Raw genomic sequence first — 19,465 nt, forward strand, 5'->3', positions numbered from 1 at the left:
TGACAGATGCAGCAGCCTTGCCCAGCCTGCTTAGCCCACAGTCTGAGCTTTTGCACTCACCAGTTGAAGCTTAACTGCTAGGCCCATATCCAGCCCTTGGTATTAACACACTGCTAACAGGTACTTCAACCCAGCCTGGAGTGGCCCACCCACAGTCTCAGCTCTCACTAGCAGGTGGCCTACAGGGGAGTTACCCCAAGATCTCACATGTCTCAGTCAGTTCGGTGGCCCTGCTTGGCATGGTACACCCTCAGTCCTAGCTCTTGGGTGTGCCAGCGGATACTGCAGCCTGGCGTGGCTCATCACTGCCCGCAATTCTGCCTGTAAACCAGCAGATGCTGCAGTCTCAGCAACTGCAGCAGTCTTGTCCTACAACATGTGCTCCAGAATGTCAGTGTGATTAGGTCAGAACTCAAGTGCAATGGTTGGGGAGCTTCCTAAGAAACAGCTGGGAGGTCTTCAGACCCTGCTCTCAGATGTGCCAGCTAGTGCAGTGGCAGGCTGTCTGCTCCCCTCTGTAGCAGCCGATTCATATACCAATGAGTGTAGCTTCTGGTTAGTTCCTAGTACTCCTATGCCCTTCCCCAGCCACAATTCTCAGACATGCTGGTAGGTGCCAGCAGCAGTGTCCACAAAGATCCTCTACCAGGCCAGGCCCACCCTCACACCCGGTTCTTCCACGAGTTGGTAGGTGCTGCAGTCTAGTTGGATTGACCCTCCAACAGCCCCTAACAGATCCACTCCCAAACAGGGCTCTCGCAAGCACTGGCAGTGCCCTGTGTAGGCAGATACTTTGGCCTGACCCAGGAAGGTCCTCTACATTCTCCCTTCTAATCCAGCATCTGAGCTCTTCAAATTACCTGCTCTGTGGAGGCCCCCAGAAATCATTTTATATATATCCAGACCCCATTCCATTCCAACCCATCCCCAGTCTCTCAGCCCCTAGTAATGCTCCACCCGCTCCCCCCACAATCCCCACACACATTCTGTCATGGTAGCAGCCATGGCTTCTGGGCTTTGGTGAGCACCTGATGACACTGCGGGCTATACCCCAACCCCCCCCCGGTCTTAAAAAAAGATTAAAAGAATAAGCAGTTATACTGGCACAGTGGCATAGTTAACACAGAGTCGGCATTAACCAGGCCTAGAATATCTGCCAGCTATTATCTGCTTTTTTATCAGCAGTGGAACACTTGCTAATAAAATACACTTGTATCTTGCTTAGTTACAAGACTACACAGGAGATTGCCTAAAGCGTGGGTATTCTCTGTTATTTTTAAGATTTGGATGATTGGTTGATTGATTTGAAAGAGAGGAAGCAGAGGAAAGACCTTGTGTCTATAGGGTCATTCTCCCAAATGCCCACAAAAGCCTGGGCTGAGCCATACTGAAGCCAGGAGGCAGGAACCAGACCCTTGGACCATAATTTGCACTGTTTACTGTTAGAGAGATTCTTATTTTCACTTGAACTAGAAAGCATGCGCCTTTTTTTTTTTTTTTTTTTAGTAAAGGCTTATGTATTTATTTATTTATTTATTTATTTGTTTATTATTGGGAAGGTAGAGTCACAGGGAGGAGGGACAGAGAAAGATTTCCCATCTGCTTGTTCACTCCCCAGGTTGTCACAACAGCCGGAGCTGAGAAAATCTGAAACCAGGAGCCATTCTCTGCTTTCCCAGTCCACAAACAGGGAGCTAGATGGACACAAACCAGTGCCTATATGGTATCCCAGTGCTTGAAGAGAGAGGAGTAGCCAGTTGAGTCGTTGTGCTGGGCCCAGAAAGCTTGCTTTTAAGGAAAGAGGCATATCAGAATCTAAAAGAGGGAACTAAAATTTAGAGAAATACCACTGCCCCCAGATGTTTAATCTGACACACTCATCGCCTCCACCAATTTCTCTACTTTGGGGCCCATTGCAATAGCCTTGTGGTTAAATCCGCGTCTTGTATGTGCCAGGATCCAATTTGGGCACCGGTTCAGATCCTGGCTATTCTACTTCCCATCCAGCTCCCCACTTGTGGCCTGGAGGAACGGTCAAGGATGGCCCAAAGCCTTGGAACCCTGCACCTGCATTGGAGATCAAGACCTGGATAAAGCTCCTGGCTGCAGATCTTTCTGTCTCTCCTCTGTAAAATCTGGCTTTCAAATAAAAAAAATAAAAAGAATGGCAATCTCTCTTTTTTTTTTTTTAAGATTTATTTATTTTTATTGAAAAGGCAGATATACACAGAGCAGGAAAGACAGAGGAGGAAGATCGTTCATTCATTGAGTCACTCCCCAAGTGGCCATAACAGCCAGAGCTCAGCTGATCCAAAGAGGAGCCAGGAGCTTCTTCCAGGTCTTCCACATCCCAAGGCTTTGGGCCGTCCTCAACTGCTCTCCCAGGTCAAAAGCAGGGAGCTGGATGGGAAGTGGAGTAGCCGGAGTTAGAACCAGCGCCCATATGGGATCCCGGTGCATTCAAGGCGAGGACGTTAGCTGCTAGGCCATCACACCAGGCCCAGTATCTGTACTTTTAAGACAAAAATAGAGATTTTTAAACTCTTGTTATCTTTGTCCCTTGTCTTAGAATATGCGTCTGCAGCTTTAATGAACTCATCTGTGTTCTTTTGATTAAGAAGTAACATGATGAATACACGTACAGGAACTGTTATATATTTCTTAGTTTATAAATACGTACAATGATGTATGCTCTAATGTAGATGAAGAGCTGCCACGTGGAACACCAGCATCCCTTATGAGAATATCTGGGTTGAATTCTCACCTCTGCTTCCAATTCAGCTTCCTGTGAATGCATACATCCTTGGAGGCATTAAGTGTTGTTGCAAATGTTTGGGTCCCTGTTGCCTGGGTGGGAAGCCTGGGTGGAGTTCTGGCCTCCTGGCTTCAGCCTGGCTCAGCTGCCATTCCAGCAGTTACGGACATTTGAAGAGTAAACAGCAGATGAAAGATCTCTTTTTCTGCCTCTCATATAAAAAACTTTAAAAGTTAATATGTTTGTCAAAGTTTTATAATTAGTAAAAAGTACTAATCCTTATCTTCACTAGTAGTAGGAATGATACATAATTGCTCCATTCTTTTTCATTCTACTTAATGTTTTCATGTTATTTGATTTTTTTACCCAAGTGAGGCCTACATCATTTATATACATAGACATAAATGAGGGACTTAACAAAAGTTCGTTGAAAATATGTGTTTTTTTCCACAGTAAGATTAAAACTTTCGGTTGCTTCTTCCATAAACTTTGGGAAGTGCCCTCATAAAGATATTCATGTCTCAGTGGGAAACAGCCAAAGAATGGTGTTGTATCAAGGAATATGCTGTTCAGCTGCCCTTCCAAATAGCTGCACCAGTTTGCATTCCTAATATAAATTAGATCTTTTTTCTTTTAATTACTGTTCTTCCTGATAAGAAACTTGTTGGAGGTTGTATTTTTAGGAAGACGCACAGGTATTTGTGATACTGCTTGAATGTTTGGTATCACTAAATAAAACTATGGCTCATGATTTTCTTTTGTTAATTCTGACTACTCAGAATCTCATATAATCTTCACGTGGTCTTGATTATCAGATAGAATTATATCTACACCCTGAGACAAATCAGTTAGCTTTCTTTTCGTATTTTTACTTCAGTGAATTTGGTTTTTGTTTTGTTTTGTTTTGTTTTGTTTGGAAGCCAGATTTACAGAGAGAAGGCGAGACAGAGAAAAAAGATTTTCTGCTCGTACGTTCCTCAAGTGGCTGCGATGGCCGGAGCTGAGCTGATCAGGAGCTGCTTCTGGGTCTCCCACACAGGTGCAGGGTCCCTTCGGGCCATCCTCAACTACTTTTCCAGACCACAAGCATGGAGCTGAATGAGAAGTGAGCAACTGGGACACAAACCTGTTCGCACACGGGATCCCAGTGCTTGCAATGGAAGGATTATCCAATTGAGCCATCATGCAAAGCCCTAAAATATTTTCAGAGGAGATTGGGCATGTTACAGGGTTCCTAAAATATTTTCATAACTGTACTTGGTATTTATAGCCTTTGTACTTAGTAGCCAGAACCAGGAGTTTTTATGGAAGAAACCACCAAATTAGTAATAGATTAGAACTGGAACTTGGACCAGTGTCTAATTTTTCTTGTTATCTTCTTCCCACCTTTTGTTCATCATTGTGTAGCCAAAGGGGAAAAAAAAACCACAGTGTTAAATACTGTGGAATTTGCTTATTAACACTGTATAGAAAATTGTTGCTTAATAGTATTGACCTGAAGCCCAGCACACTGGCCTAGTGACTAAAGTCCTCTCCTTGCACACATGGGATCCCGTATGGTCACCAGTTCGGATTCCGGCTACTCCACTTCCCATCCAGCTCTCTGCTTTTTCTCTTTTTCTCTGTATATCTGACTACCCAATGAAAATAAATAACAAGGCCGAGCAGCATGGCCTAGTGACTAAAGTCCTTGCCTTGAACGCACCGGGATCCCATGTGGGCCCCGGTTCTAATCCCGGCAGCCCCACTTCCCATCCAGCTCCATGCTTGTGGCCTGGGAAAGCAGTTGAGGACAGCCCAAGGCCTTGGGACCCTGCACCCGTGTGGGAGACCTGGAAGAAGCTCCTGGCTAGTGGCCATTGCAGTCACTTGGGAGTGAATCATCGGACAGAGAATAATTCCTCTCTGTCTCTCCTCCTCTCTATGTATCTGACTTCGTAATGAAAATAAAATAAATCTTTTAAAAAAAATAAATAACACTTTTTTAAAAGGTGTTAACATTCTAAAACTTCCAAGAAATCTTACAAAATTAATCTTAGAATAATTCTTATGCATCGCCTCCCTCACCTAAGTAAAATTTAAGGAAATAGCTTAAATTGATAGATTTACATACCAGTATCTTAATTCTAACATTAATTATCATTTTGCTAATCTAGTTGAATCATAGCCATTACTCTTCTTATGTGTTAATTAAACTGCGGATAATTAGTTTTTTATGCCCAGATGACTTAGGGTTTAATAGCTTTCCAAAGGTTGCTGATAATTGATCCCAAACCAAATTTGTTTTAATATACAATGGTATACCCATGTTAGACATCTGAAATTCTTGTGTTTTTTTTTTTTTTTTTGCTGTTAAACCCAGTATGCAGTTTGACTTGTAGTATTGCAGATGCAGGAGGGTGGTGCCTTCACTGTTCTGGAAAACAGGAAGATTTACCTTGAGAAGGTCTACCCAACCATGTATCTCACTGCTCGTATCTAAAAGGATTGCTTTGTCTATTAATTGTGCATTTCCTGACTTTTTCCATGTGATGTGCTGTTGCACACATTTTTTTTTAATTTATTTTATGTGATACAGTTTTATAGGCACTGGGGATTCTCCCCACCTCTCCCACACCCCTCCCCCCATAGCGGACTCCTCCACCTTGCTGCATAACCTCAGTTCAAGTTCAGTTGAGATTCTTTCATTGCAAGCATATACCTAGCATAAAGTCCAGCATCTTATTGTCCAGATAAGTTCAGTAGCCTCTTGGGGAGACCTTCTCTGGCCTGAAGGTAGAGCTAACAGAGTAAAGTTCCAGTCAGTTAAAATCCCCAACAAAACATCAGCATCAGTATACAACGTTATGGAATTTATTGACATAGTATTGAGTAAACAATAATGCAAGTTCAATTCTTCAAAACATCTGGGTTGAGACAGTATCAATGACAGGTTCAAAAAATTTGTTCGGTTCCATAGTGTAGTGATTATCACATTTGCTTTACACGCAGAAGGTCCTGAGTTTGTGCCCCAGTGGAACCACGGGTGTTACCTTCCTTGTGTTGCATGCATTTTATTTCCATTTTTGGTAAAAGAAAACAGTTATTGGTAAAAGCAAAAGTTGATTGAGTTACTTTGTAACATATGAGTGGCAAGGGCATTTAATTGGTAAATAATCAGCATCTTACATGTGAATGCTTGAATATATACCTTAGAAAAGTGAATATCTTGTTTTCGCTAAATATTGATTTTTAATCTGAGGGTTTTTTTTTTTAATTATTTTATTTGAAAGAGTTTCAGAGAGGGAGTTGCAGAGACTTAGACAAAGAGCAAAGAGATCATCTGCTCACTGGTTTGCTACCTAAAAGGTGACAGCAGCGAAGCTAGGAAAGGTCAGAGCCAGGAGCTTCTTCCAGGTCTCCCACGTGGGAGCATGGACTCCAGGACTTGGACTATCTTCTGCTGCCTTCTCAGGAGCTGGATCAGAAGTACAGCATTTGGGACTCAAACTGGTGCCCGGTTGAATGCCAGCTCTGTGGGTGGCAGCTTTGAAATTGTGAGATATTCTGCAATAATCAAGGATTGATTGATTTGAGACAGAGTTAGAGAGACAGAAATGTTCCATTATCTGGTTTACTCTCTAAATGGCTGTAATGGCCAGGACAGGGCCACATTGAAGCCAGTGACTAAAAGGTCTGCCACATTGGCGGCAGGGGCCCATGTATTTGGACTGTCTTCCACTGCCTTTGCGGGTACATTAGCAGGGAGGTGAATGGGGAGTAGTGTGGCCAAGGCTTCCAGCTGTACTCATAGGGGTTGCCAGCATCACCGACAGGAGCTTACTCTGCTGTATAATGGTGCCATCCCCCTTTTGGCCATTTTAGTTGCTTCATTGAATGGAGTTTCTCTTAAACTAGAGAATGAATACAATTACTTGAACTGCTTGACTAATTGTACTTTAATACAACCTTTCATTGGGCACAGTGGGATGGATGGCTTAGTAGCAGAGCCTCAGCTGGTATGTGCTGGGATCCCATACGGGCACTGGTTCATGTCCCAGCTGCTCCACTTTCCATCCTCCCTGCAAAAGCAGCAGAAGATGATACAAAGCCTTGGGACTCTGTACCTATGTGGAAGACCCAGTAGAAGCTCCTGGCTTCAGATCAGCTCAGCTTTTCCCATTGAGGCCACTTGGGGAATGAACCAGCAGATGAAGGATCTTTGTTTCTCCTCTTTGTAAATCTGCCTTTCCAATAAAAATAAATCTTAAAAAATGATTACTTTGTATCTACAGTACATTAAAATAGTGTAACAAAATCCATTTTTTTAAACCTCAATAAATTTATGCAATTTATTGAAGACATTAGCGGCTCTTCAAAAATTTGTTTTAAAGTTCAATAATGTGAATTTTTTTTACAAATTTTTAGTTAAGTCATTAATGATAGAGTAAGGGAAAGTGTAGTGGAACTTCCACAGAAACAAATAACTTCAAAAGAAATGTAACCTTTTCCCATTGATCTGGTTTTTTTTTAACAAGCATTGTTTTACCTTTAATTATTGTAACAGCTGATAGAGTACATTTGTGTTTTGAAATGTGGATGTGGGTTTCTGAGCACAAAGTTACTTGAATATCCAAAATCTCTCTTGGTGATATTTAGTGTAATAATTTCTCCTATATTGTGTCTTATAAAATAAAATAGTCTACATTGAGTTTAGTGTGTTTTACAAGTTGTGTGGTGTTAATTAAACTTGTAACAATAAAATCTGTTGGGTTTTAGTTGCCATTACCCAAGGAGGAGCAATACAGCTGGCTAACAATGGTACCGATGGGGTGCAGGGCCTGCAGACATTAACTATGACCAATGCAGCTGCCACTCAGCCGGGTACTACCATTCTACAGTATGCACAGACCACAGATGGACAACAGATCTTAGTGCCCAGCAACCAAGTTGTGGTTCAAGGTAAGGAAATTCAGAACTGTGGTGAAGGCTTTGGACTGTTAAAATTGTGTAACTCAGGAAAAAGTAAGTATCATACTGTAAAACATTATTAAAATATACTTAATTTTCTTCAGTACAGACTATATTTTTCATAAACTCTACCATTTTTGCAATTGGACTAAAATGTCATGGCATAAAAACAGCTGTGTTTAATTTTTAAAATAAGATATCTATTTTCAACATCTTTAAAATTAACAGCAGGAAAAACAATAAAATCCAACTTTAAGAAAGAGAAATTTCGTATCTAGCTGCATGAATCTGCTAAAGCATTTTTTTCATCTGTCTTCCATGAATGCAGACTCCACCTGGGCGTCCTGTACTTCAGCCATCTTCTGGCCGCCTCTCCCCTCTAGGATGTATTAATAGGAAGCTAGATTGGAAGCATAGTGGCGACACTTTGATATGGGATGTAGGAGTCCCAGTCACTGCATTTCCTGCTGTACCACAGTTTTTATTTTTGTTTTTTTAAAGATTCATTTATTTGTTTGTTTGTTGGAAAGTCAGATATTCAGAGAGGAGGAGAGACAGAGAGGAAGATTTTCCATCTGATGATTCACTCCCCAAGTGAGCACAATGGCCGATGCTGAGCTGAGCCGAAGCCAGGATCCAGGAACTTCTTCCGGGTATCCCACATGGGTGCAAGGTCCCAAGGCTTTGGGCCATCCTCAAGTGCTTTCCCAGGCCACAAGCAGGGAGCTGGATGGGAAGTGGGGCTGCCGGGATTAGAACCGGGGCCCACATGGGATCCCGGTGCATTCAAGGCAAGGACTTTAGCCACTAGGCCACGCCGCTGGGCCCCATGTTTTTTATTTTTAGAGTATTTTTGTTTTTTTCTACTTGTTTCAGAAATCCATAGATAGAAGTTGATCAGTTTTCTTTGAGTTCATTTGAATATTTGATAATATATTTGATGCCAGATGAGGAATTTGCATATTAAAAATAATAAATTGGTTTTGAAAATACTTTCAGTAATAATCCATTTTGCATATGTTAAATACTGACAGTTATGTCCCTTCACCATGAATAATTCTTGAAAAATTCCAAACATCAGAGTCCTGTTGTACTTACAGAATATATTCTTACACTAAACAATATTTTAAAAGATACTACTATGCTTATTAATGGGAATAAAACCCCTTTTCACTTTACATGCAGGTACTCAAAAATTGTAAAGCACAGGATGTCAGTGAATTTGAATTCTGAACGTCAGTTTGAAGATGGTAACATGTTTAGTATATAAGTCTTTCCCACCCAAACTACCCATTTTAATTGATATTTAAAACTAATATGGATTATTTCATGAAGACCTTCAGATTCTCTCAAATAATATTAGAGTTCTTAGGAGAGCATATTAAACTGTTTCTAGAAACACATTGCCAAATAGCAATTATATTTCTTGTCACAAATGTTGAACCACTTAGAAAAATAAACCTAGAGTTTATTTAAGCATTATCGTAATGCTATAATTGACCTCAAGTGCTTTACTTCATAATTTCAATTTTGTTTTAATTAGAAATTTATACTAGTTGACCATTGTACTGTATTTTCTGTTTTGTTGTTTGAAAAAAATGGTTGTTTGTCATGCAAGAGTCTGCTTGAAATTTTTTAATGTGAATTTATCAAAATCCTAAGCCAACATTGAGGACTATATTGTATCTAGAAAGATCATGCAAGTTGTGCCCTACTTCTCTGTGAGATTTAAGGTTGGTAAGCATGTTAACAGAGTACAAGTGCATTCCAGCAGAGAAATGTGAGACCCGCAAGACATAGAGAAGATGCCTTTCACCCCAGTGTCTAGACTAATAAATACATTAAGTTGGAAATTACTTTTCAGTAATGACTCAGAGGGTTGATTTTTTTTTCTTTCAACATTTTAGCCAGAATCATCTGTTCTCTTAATTTTCTTTTAATCCAAAAAGTGTGTTTTGACCAATGATTGACACATGTAATTGAACCAGGTCACAGTGCTTCCATGTCTTAGATCTTGCTCACTGTTCTTCTCTTCAGCTGCCTCCGGAGATGTACAGACATACCAAATTCGCACAGCACCCACTAGCACCATTGCACCTGGAGTTGTTATGGCTTCCTCCCCAGCACTTCCTACACAGCCTGCTGAAGAAGCAGCACGAAAGAGAGAGGTTCGTCTAATGAAGAACAGGTACATATGTTTTATTTACTTTCTTATTTGCTGTGAGTCAGTACCTCCTCAAATTCTGCTGGATATGTGTATACACTGACATTTTTCTTTTTTAAGACTGAATAATTATGTATTTCCTATGTAAAAAAATTTTTTTTAAGATTTACTTACTTTTATTGGAAAGTGAGATATTCAAAGAGGAGAGACAGAGAGGAAAGATCTTCCATGCATTGATTCACTCCCCAAGTGACCGCAACGGCCGGAGCTGAGCCCATCCAGAGCCAGGAGTCTGGAGCTTCTGCCAGGTCTCCCACACGGTAGCAGAGTCCTAAGGCTTTGGGCCATCCTTGACTGCTTTCCCAGGCCACAAGCAAGAAGCTGGATGGAAGCAGGGCTGTCAGGATTAGAACCCGTGCCCATATGGGATCCTGGGCATGCAAGGCGAAGATTGAAGCCAGTAGGCTACCATGCTAGGCTCTGTGTGTAATATGTTTTTATCCATTGATAAAACATGTTGCTGGTTTCCACCTGTGAGTTTTTTAGCCCCCACTCCCCCACCCCTGCCCATTCTGTTTGATAGGAGCTTATTTTAAACACCCACAACAGTTGGTATTTTCTCAGAGTGGTAATAGGTCATGGTTATTACTGTTGTGTTGTTTTCTGAAAGCAGTCATCCTGATGGTTGTGAAGTGGTCTGTGGCATTTTTTGTTATTATGTAAGAGAGAATGAAGGAGCTCCAGTCCACGTCACTGTCCCCGACAAGGTCTGCAGGCTCAGAGAGCTGGGTCAGACCCAGTACTGCCAAACGACGCTGCACCCAGCCATCTCACCCAGGGTTTTGGCCCTTGGCTGAATGCTCTGAAATAAGTATATAGAAATTTCTGTTTAAAGTTTTTTTTTTCCACTGTAAGTTAATGTTACTGTTACTAATGTAGGTTGAATTCAAATTTTGTAACTTTGATGCAGAATATTTTCATGTGTTTATCGGTCAGCTATATTAAAATGTACTAGGAGATACTTTCCCAGTCATAATTTTGTATATATTTTTTAATGCCTGTTATATATTATCATATGTGTTGCTTTGAGCTATTTCTGTGAAAGAAAATTGTTCTAATCCAAAATAAATAGTATTAAAATAATTTCTATAATTTTTCCTGTTCATTTTTATTTTCTTATAGGGAAGCAGCACGAGAGTGTCGTAGGAAGAAAAAAGAATATGTGAAATGTTTAGAAAACAGAGTGGCAGTGCTTGAAAACCAAAACAAGACACTGATTGAGGAGCTAAAAGCACTTAAGGACCTTTACTGCCACAAATCAGATTAATTTGGGATTTAAATTTTCACCGTTAAGGTGGAAAATGGACTGGATTGGCCTCAACCAGAAAGACAAAATAAACATTTTATTTTCTAAACATTTCTTTTTTTTCTATGCGCAAAACTGCCTGAAAGCAACTACAGAATTTCATTTGTGCTTTTGCATTAAACTGTGAATGTTCCAATACCTGCCTCCACTTCTCCCCTCAAGAAATTGTCAGCACCAGGAATCATGAAGAGACTTCTGCTTTTCAGCCCTACCCTCCTCAAGAAGTAATCATTGGTTTACTTGTAAATTGATGGGGGAAATGAGGACAAGAAAATCTTTTTAAAAATGATTTCAAGGTTTGTGCTGAGCTCCTTGATTGCCTTAGGGACAGAATTACCCCAGCCTCTTGAGCTGACGTAATGTGTGGGCCGCATGCATAAAGTAAGTAAGGTGCAATGAAGAAGTGTTGATTGATTGCCAAATTGACATGTTTCCACATTTTCATTGTGAATTATGTAAAATGGTTAGGAGATACACCCTCTAAAAAGAAATGTTAGAATGGTGTGTAAGAAGTTAAGAATGGATTTGGGATACTTTCTGTGTACATTCTTTTCTGCAATTTTGAAATTTGTCCTTAGTTTCTTAAAACAATGTCTTTTCTCCAGCTCTCCCACAGGGCAGTTGTTGCTTCTTAACTCAGTTCTGTATGTGTTCAACATTTTTGAATACATTAAAAGAAGTAACTAACCAAATGAAAAAGCATGGTTTTTGAATTAAATCAAAGGAAGTAAAAATACAAATTTTATTTTAGTTAGCACTAGATTCTTAGTAAAAGGATGCCGATTAATCCCCTTGAGTTACATAACAAGGTTTTTAAATAAATGTTTCTGTCCTCACCTTCAAATATATTTATATTGTCAGTTATTTACTTCAAATGACATTTCTAATTTACAGTTCCCCTTTGCACTTACAATAAACCACCAACAGGATAGCCTTGAGAATGTTAAATAAAGCAAAGTGATATATTTGTTTATGAAATGTTGTGTTATAGAAAAATAGCAATTTTAAATCTTTTCCATATTAACATACTTTTAACAATCTGTAGTGAGTTTTGTAAATGAGAGTAGGGTTTGATGTACTCAAGGAAAGTAATATTCTTAAGACACATTTGAATGTCTGATATCCTATAATATTTGGATCCTCATTCTTGCAGAAATGCTTTTTGTTGTGTTATATTCTAAGAAGAATAGTTATACTTTAGCTTTCCAAAATGCTGTCTAGCCTTTGTTGTTTTACAAAGGGGTCTCCTGTTTGAACTCCTGACTGTTACAGTCTCTGTGTGTCATACTTTATTTTCAGTATCACTGTTAACTACTAATTACTCATTTATAAGACTGGTAAATGTAGTCATTAACATTTTAAAGATTGGAGCCTGATGTAATTAATGTTAGATTATAATTTCTCATTTGAGAAGGAAATTACTTTTTTTTAAAAGTTACAAAATTATGTTTTCTGTTTAGTCATGGGTTATTTAAGAAGGTTTTCTTTTTTTTTTTTAACAAAAGCAAATACAAGTGATACTTATTGGATCCATTATAATTTTTTTATGTGTGTAAATGGTGTACTGTTGTTTGTAACAAACCATTGTCTTTTTTCAAGGATGAACAAAATTTATGAAGGAGCATCATTCTAAGAATTGAGTGATGTAATCTTTTATTTGGAAAATTCACCAGATTCTCAAGAAGGCTTTCAAACAACTAAAGTTTGATGTTTGTCCTGCTGAGCTAAAGGCGAAAGTTATAGCGTAAAAATTGTAAAGCAACATAGATATGTGATTTTCTAAACCCGGTGTTACAGAAACTAAGCAGAAACACAGATCTGTTCACAGACTGGATTTCTTAATTGAGTTGAGAAGTCAAATTGATCATTTTGAATGATATAAGCATTATCAATGAAAAATCGCCTGGGATCTCACAAATTGTATTCTTGAAAGTTACCTGCTTTTCAGAAGTTGAGGATTTCTGCTCAATTAGGAACTTGGTGGTCCTCTGGGTCCCTGACCAATCAAGGCAATTACATCCATATTAGGAAAGACCAGGTCCTGGAGGGTGGCTACACTGATTTGAAGTTGTGACTTACTGGTAAGATAAGAAGTGAAACGTATTCTTTTGCTAAACATGTTATAGACCCTTGGAGAGACTTGAAAATTTCCGTGTACACAGACAGAAATCAAGGCTCTTTTTGTGCAAGCTTTTTTTTTTTTTAAATACAAGGAAGGGGGCGTGTTTTTAAGCTTGAAATTTTGAGAATCTTTACTAAGAAAATGACATAATTAAAAAAAAAAAATCTTGTAGCCAAGAACATACGTGGCCATGTTTCTCTCTTCATATTGGCCAAAAGGGAATGAAAATGCCATCATAGGAATCTGTATATATGCTACTGATTTGCCTAGAAAATAGCAAGTTTGGTAGTGCTCACTTCGCAAATATAGGGCCGTATGGCACTTTTATCTATAGGACAGATTAACTCTAATAAAAGTGAAATAGGGAGGGGTTTATTTTTGATATATTACTCTTCTGAAGTTTTCAAGCTTTGATAGTGTTAAACTGAAAAGTGGTTTAGAAAGGGCTAGATTCAATGTGTTCACATTTTTAAAATGTCATATACAATTTTTTAAGTTCATTCTTTTTCAAACTCAAGTACCATATTGGCAACCATAATGTCATTAGGTGCTCTGTTCATCATTTAGATATTCTTGGGGAAGAGGGTGGGGAAATGGCATTTGTAAAATAAATGTAAATATATATACATATATATATACATACATACAGTATATAATCTAAAGCTCTGAGAGCTCTTAAGTCAGGAATGCGGAGTATTATAGTATATTGAGGTCAGATGAAATTTTACATTTTTGTGTATTCTATTGCATCCCTTCTGATAGTTTCTATGACTGCATTATTCCAGCACTCATGATTGGTTTTTTTATCTTCGAATTTTCTTCCAAGTGTTTTATTTTCTTTGGCTTGATGCTTCAGAGCAGGTTGTTATCCACTTGAGGCCCCCTCCCCAACCCCACACCAAAAAGAAAGTATTTCATTTTCATGCTTTGTCTCTGGCAGCTATAACAGTGATAAAAAACATTTTGAAAACAGTTTTGTTTTGTTTTGTTTTAAGGAACCATTGATTCTTTTCAAAAAATCATCCTGGGGGAGGAATTATGGTGTTTTATTTGAGCAGGGATTTTGTCAGAAAGCGTGTTTGGATGGTGGGTCAGCAGCAGTGCTATCTGGAAGCACAACACCGCCCTGTCGGGCTGCCCAGTCCCAAGTCATCCAGCTGCGGTGGTGTCGGTTCTGCTCCATACAGGGTTTGACTATTGGTGACGTGGGGTCATACAAAGGCTTAGGAAGAATGCAAATATGTATAAACCAGGATGTTTTCACTTGAAACAACTTCAATCTAGATTTCTTTTCATATTTAGAAAGTTTTCAACTCTGGTCACAGCTATAGTCATGTAAATTGTGTTTATTTCGAAGATCAAAAGCTGCTTCATTTTGCAGATTTAAATAAAGCTAATATATCTGAAAGTTGAGATTTTGAATTACAGTGGGTTTCAGAAGCAGTGGCTGCATGCCTTTTCAGTTACTTTAAAGAGGCTTTTTCTGTTTCGCTGCCTTTTGTAGCCCTGAAAACTGTTGGTATTTGTTTCCCATTGACCTAATACAAAAGTTGTATATTTATTTGAATTATATTTGCATTGTGTTCTTTGTAAATGTTTGATGTAACTTGCACTTTTGCAAACTGCCCAGTTTGGGTATTAGCAGCTTAAGAAACTATCAGATGATTAGCAGTCGACTCTGGTCTTTCACCTCTTCAAAAATGGAAACTTTTTGTTGATTAAAATATTTAGCATTTTAAAAGCTAGCCTTAAAAAATTATAAAGGAAAACATGTTACTCTGTTTCGTCATGAATAAAGATTGAAGGAAAAATGCAAGAAATTAATATTTAACCTTCAATTTTAAATGATAATATACCTTCACCCCAGCATTAACACTGTCAGTAGTATGTCAAAGTATCCATTATTTGTCCAACGTAGTAAAGGATTTGTAAATCAACTAATTGTTTCAGGAAGACCACATTAGAAGTCATCTACTAAATTATTTTCATTTGGAATGCCTAAATTTTCTTAGTAATTTCTGGTGAAGCGGGGGAAGTGAAAGTGGTTAGTAAACCTGTAGATAAATTGTTGTGAGTTGTGAGATAAATTTGTTCACTCAGTTGTACAAAGCACAACCAGATAATTTGTTGGATGGTTCATATACATTTTAAAGACTTTTAATGTTAACCTTTTTAAGTTGACTGCATAGTCACTAGATGTGCTAGGAACTGGTTTCCTTCACTTTCTAGAATCAATGGCCAAGAGAGGCATTCATCCATGAGGGGTTGAATTTATCATGAAGCTGAGTCAGTATGGAAGAATTTCAAACAAATCAAACAGGGTGCTGAAGTTCCATCTGTCTCATTTGCTATGATAAGTTCTTACTGATTAGTGAATGTAGCTTAAGCCTTTGTATGGGTCCTCAGGGGGCAGGCAGACTTTAAGAGGGACCAGATAATGTTTGAATGGAGGGATTATATTTCAGGTGTTTTAGCTTGAAATTTATTTTTTAAAAAAATAAAAATAATTTTAAAAAAACAGTAGAATAAAGCCTGTGTAGCAAGTTGATATAAACAGGCAGAGTTGTTTAGCACAGAGAAAATATTGACCTGTCTGCAGAATTCTGTTTTGATGAACCCAGGTCTCAACTGAGTATAACAAGAGAACATTTTAACTATTCTCACCAGCAAGGGAAAAAAATGAACAGTCTTTAGGAAATGTCTTTGAAAAGGGTCAAATAATAGAGAATTGGAATTTCACCTACTTTACACTGGCATTATTTAATACTTGCCTATAGAAATACAGCATTTCCAAGTTCTGAGGAGCCTGTCAGAGATGTGAGTAAATGCGATTGTTTAAAACTTAGTAGGGAAGGAAGAAAAATCCCTGCAGATAATGATTTTAATGTTGGTTGGCAAGGAAAATGTCCTATCATTGTGTTTGGGAGGTTTTATTTTCTTATGTTTAAAACACAACTGGTTAATGCTTTATAGGCATTTTTATCCAAGTGCCAATCCCAGTTTATGTAATAAATTTTATTAAAATGGGAAATGATCTGTCAACATTTTACTGTATGTGTTAGGGATGGCAAAGAAGAGTGCTTGTTAAGCGGTTTTCCAAGTAAAGTTGTCGGTGATGGATTTGTCCATATGTCAGTTGTTACCCCGCCCCCAAAAAAACCATGCCTGCAGAAGAAATGTGTTCTAACCCAGATGCACCACAAAATAATCAGGGAAGTTCCTAGAAAGGTGTATCTGCTTTGAGGATATTTTTGTTTTGTTAAGGATTGGGGCAAAGAGTACCTCCCCCTAAACTATCAGCACAAAACAGGGTATTGATTTTTTTTGAACGCCAATGTTTCTATTGGAGTTGAATACTAAATACATAACTATAGTGAGGGGAATGCATTTCTAATAAAATTCCCTATACTAGAAATATCCCTGTGGTTTTTTTTAACCTAAATCTTGTGCTTTATGTGTAAAGAAAAAATGTACTGAATTACAATGCATTTTATTAACACTATGTACATATTAGCTGCTTTGTGTTCAGAATGGTAGCAGTTGCTTTGTATATTACAGTGATCCTTGTGAATTTGTGAAATATTGTCATAAAGTGCTTTTTCTTACTGTAATCTTTGTGGTTTCAACTGTCATAATGCCCTTTTTACACAAACATTTATGTGCAGTCACATAAACATGCTTTTTAAAACTCTGTAAGTCTCTTTTTTTGGGAAGGGGAATCTCTTTGTATTTTAGTTTTTCCTTTGTATTAAGTCATTTTCTTAGACTTAGGTTTATTCATTTTGTTAAATGTTCAGAAAATATGCTGCGGTGTATCATGAGCTTATTTTGTGCGTGTACAGCAACAGAACTGTACTTCAACAGGAACCCATCTTCAGCTATTTGATTTTTGCTGCATTCCTGCTTTTTAGCCTAAGACTTCTTTTGCAGTAAGATTCAACAGTGCCCATTTGAGGAGTTGGAGATACTTCCCTATTGAGATAACTAGTGGAGACATATTACCAGCTATCTCTGCATAGAATGAATTTTGCATTGAACAATAAGAACATGCCTTAGGTTTCCTTAGAATTCTGAAATTCCAAGATGTCATAAAACAAGGGAGAAACAGGGTGTGTGGTTACTCTGCTTAAGTTACAGGAATCAAAGATGATCCCCACCTATAGTATTGGATTTATGAAATAAGTTCTAAATGTAAGCAGTTGTTTATCCCTAACTGCTATGTTTTCTTATTGCCAAGTTTATTAAATCTGCTATACCAACCGCTGTGTTGAAAGAATCGCATTAATTTCATTTTTCTTCCTTCTACAAAGAGTGGTCTTACTGCAAATATTTGAGATTCATTGAAGGGCTGACACAAATTACATGCATGGAGACAACAGGAATAAGCCAGGATCAGGCTGAGAGTATTTAGTAACTGCTTACCGCACTGTAGGCATGTTAAGATGCTTGGATCTCCAGCAGAAGTACAGTGTGTCTTCTGTGTCATTTGACAAATTTGTGAGGACTAAAAATGACGTCCCTTTCCGGAGCAGGCATTTGGCACAACAGCTCAATGTAATAAAGTCACTGTCAGTGTCTGGGTTGAACCGCAGCTCTGCTTCCAATTCCAGCTTCCTGCTAATTTGTACCCTGGGAGGCAGCAGAGGATGGCTCAACTACTTTGGTCTCTGCCACCCACATAGGAGATGAAAATTGACTTCCAGAATCCTGGCTTTAGCCGGATCCAGCCCACGCTATTGACCAATGTTTGCAAAGTCAGCCAACATACAAAACATCTCTATGACTTCCCATTAAAATAAATTTTATCAAGATGCTGCATTTTTACACAAGTATTGCCCTGACTGCGGCTAAATTCTAGATTTAGACATTATTACCACTCAGATTGTGATCACAGGTCTGTGAAATGCACTCTCCCATCAGCTGGCTTATGCATCCCAGACAGTGCCACTGCCTCATCAGTTACTCAAAGGAAACTCAACGCCTCAGTCAGTACTTATTCATTGCATTCTTTCATGTCTCCACATCTTCACACTAAGCAAATAGGCTAAGAATTCTAATGAGAGCCTCATCTCGAGGGCAAAGGTAGTTTCTGGGAGTCAGTAATATTTGTGCTTTTGCTTTTTAATTGAGGTACCGTTAATAAAATTAACCTTTTAAAGTTACTTAGTGTTGTTTGGTGTATTTGGTGTTGTATAGTCACCACATCCCCTTTATTAATTTTCACTCCCAGTAAAACCCTGTACCAATTCAACAGTACTGTCCGTCTCCTACCTCCACTCAGAGCCACCAGTGCGTTGTTCTAAAGTGTCAGGGTTTGTGTACCACTTTCCTGACTTCACTTTCTTTTCCCTAAGATTTATCCATGCTGGGAACATGTGTCACTATTCACTCTTCATAGCTGACTGCCAACAGTGCATTAATTATAAGACCTGCACACGTACTTGACTGGGACATGTGCCAGTGGTCCTCTGTGTTGCGTCTACTTTGGGGTGTTATGACTTGTGTTGCTACAAATATTCATGTTCAAGTATTCATTTGAGTCTGTTCCCTATTTGGAGTTGTGATAGTTACTTCTGGATAACTTTCTGGGAAACCACACTATGGATGTTCAAAGGTACCAATTTGCCTTATTCTCCAACACTGCCGCTTTTTACCCATAGCCATTCTCATGGGCATAAAGTGATATCTTGTAGCTTTGACTGACATTTGGCTAATACTTTGAACATATTTCCTGTATGTGTTCGTCATTGTGTGTATTCTTTGGAAATAAGTCTGCTTAAGCCCTTTGCTCATAAGGTTTATTGGAAAGGCCAGTGTAGAGAAAAATGGAGATAGAAAAATCTTCATCCACTGGTTCACTCCTCAGGTGGCCACAACAGCCAGAGCTGAGGTGATCAGGAGCCTGGAGTTTCTTCCGGGTCTCCCACACAAGTACAGCGTCCCAAGGCCTTGAACCATCCTCGACTGCTTTCCCAGGCAACAAACAGGGATTTGGTTGGGAAGTGGAGCAGCTGGGATAGGAACCGGCACCCATAGGGGGCCCTGGCAGATACAAGGTAAAGATTTAGCCACCAGGCTACTGTGCTGGGCCCTGCTTATTTTTTAAAT

General features: G+C 38.8%; 1 protein-coding gene across 10 annotated transcripts in view; it reads left to right on the forward strand.

The window, feature by feature from the left end:
* CREB1 (cAMP responsive element binding protein 1) overlaps positions 1-17,616 on the forward strand; it is a 53,976-nt gene extending 36,360 nt beyond the window's left edge. For 7 of the 10 annotated variants that reach the window (XM_040984558.1, XM_040984555.1, XM_040984553.1 and 4 more), the window contains 3 exons: positions 7,514-7,696; positions 9,743-9,893; positions 11,052-12,515. In XM_040984558.1, coding sequence (XP_040840492.1) covers positions 7,514-7,696; positions 9,743-9,893; positions 11,052-11,196 — 479 coding nt within the window. In that variant the 3' untranslated portion in view covers positions 11,197-12,515. The other 3 variants (XR_005884362.1, XM_040984561.1, XM_040984560.1) reach the window with 3 other exon arrangements.
* Positions 17,617-19,465: the final 1,849 nt, after the last annotated feature.

The sequence above is a fragment of the Ochotona curzoniae genome, unplaced genomic scaffold (assembly GCF_017591425.1).
Source record: "Ochotona curzoniae isolate NIBS_2020 unplaced genomic scaffold, NIBS_Ocur_1.0 contig_4148, whole genome shotgun sequence".
Classification (NCBI taxonomy): Eukaryota; Metazoa; Chordata; class Mammalia; order Lagomorpha; family Ochotonidae; genus Ochotona; species Ochotona curzoniae.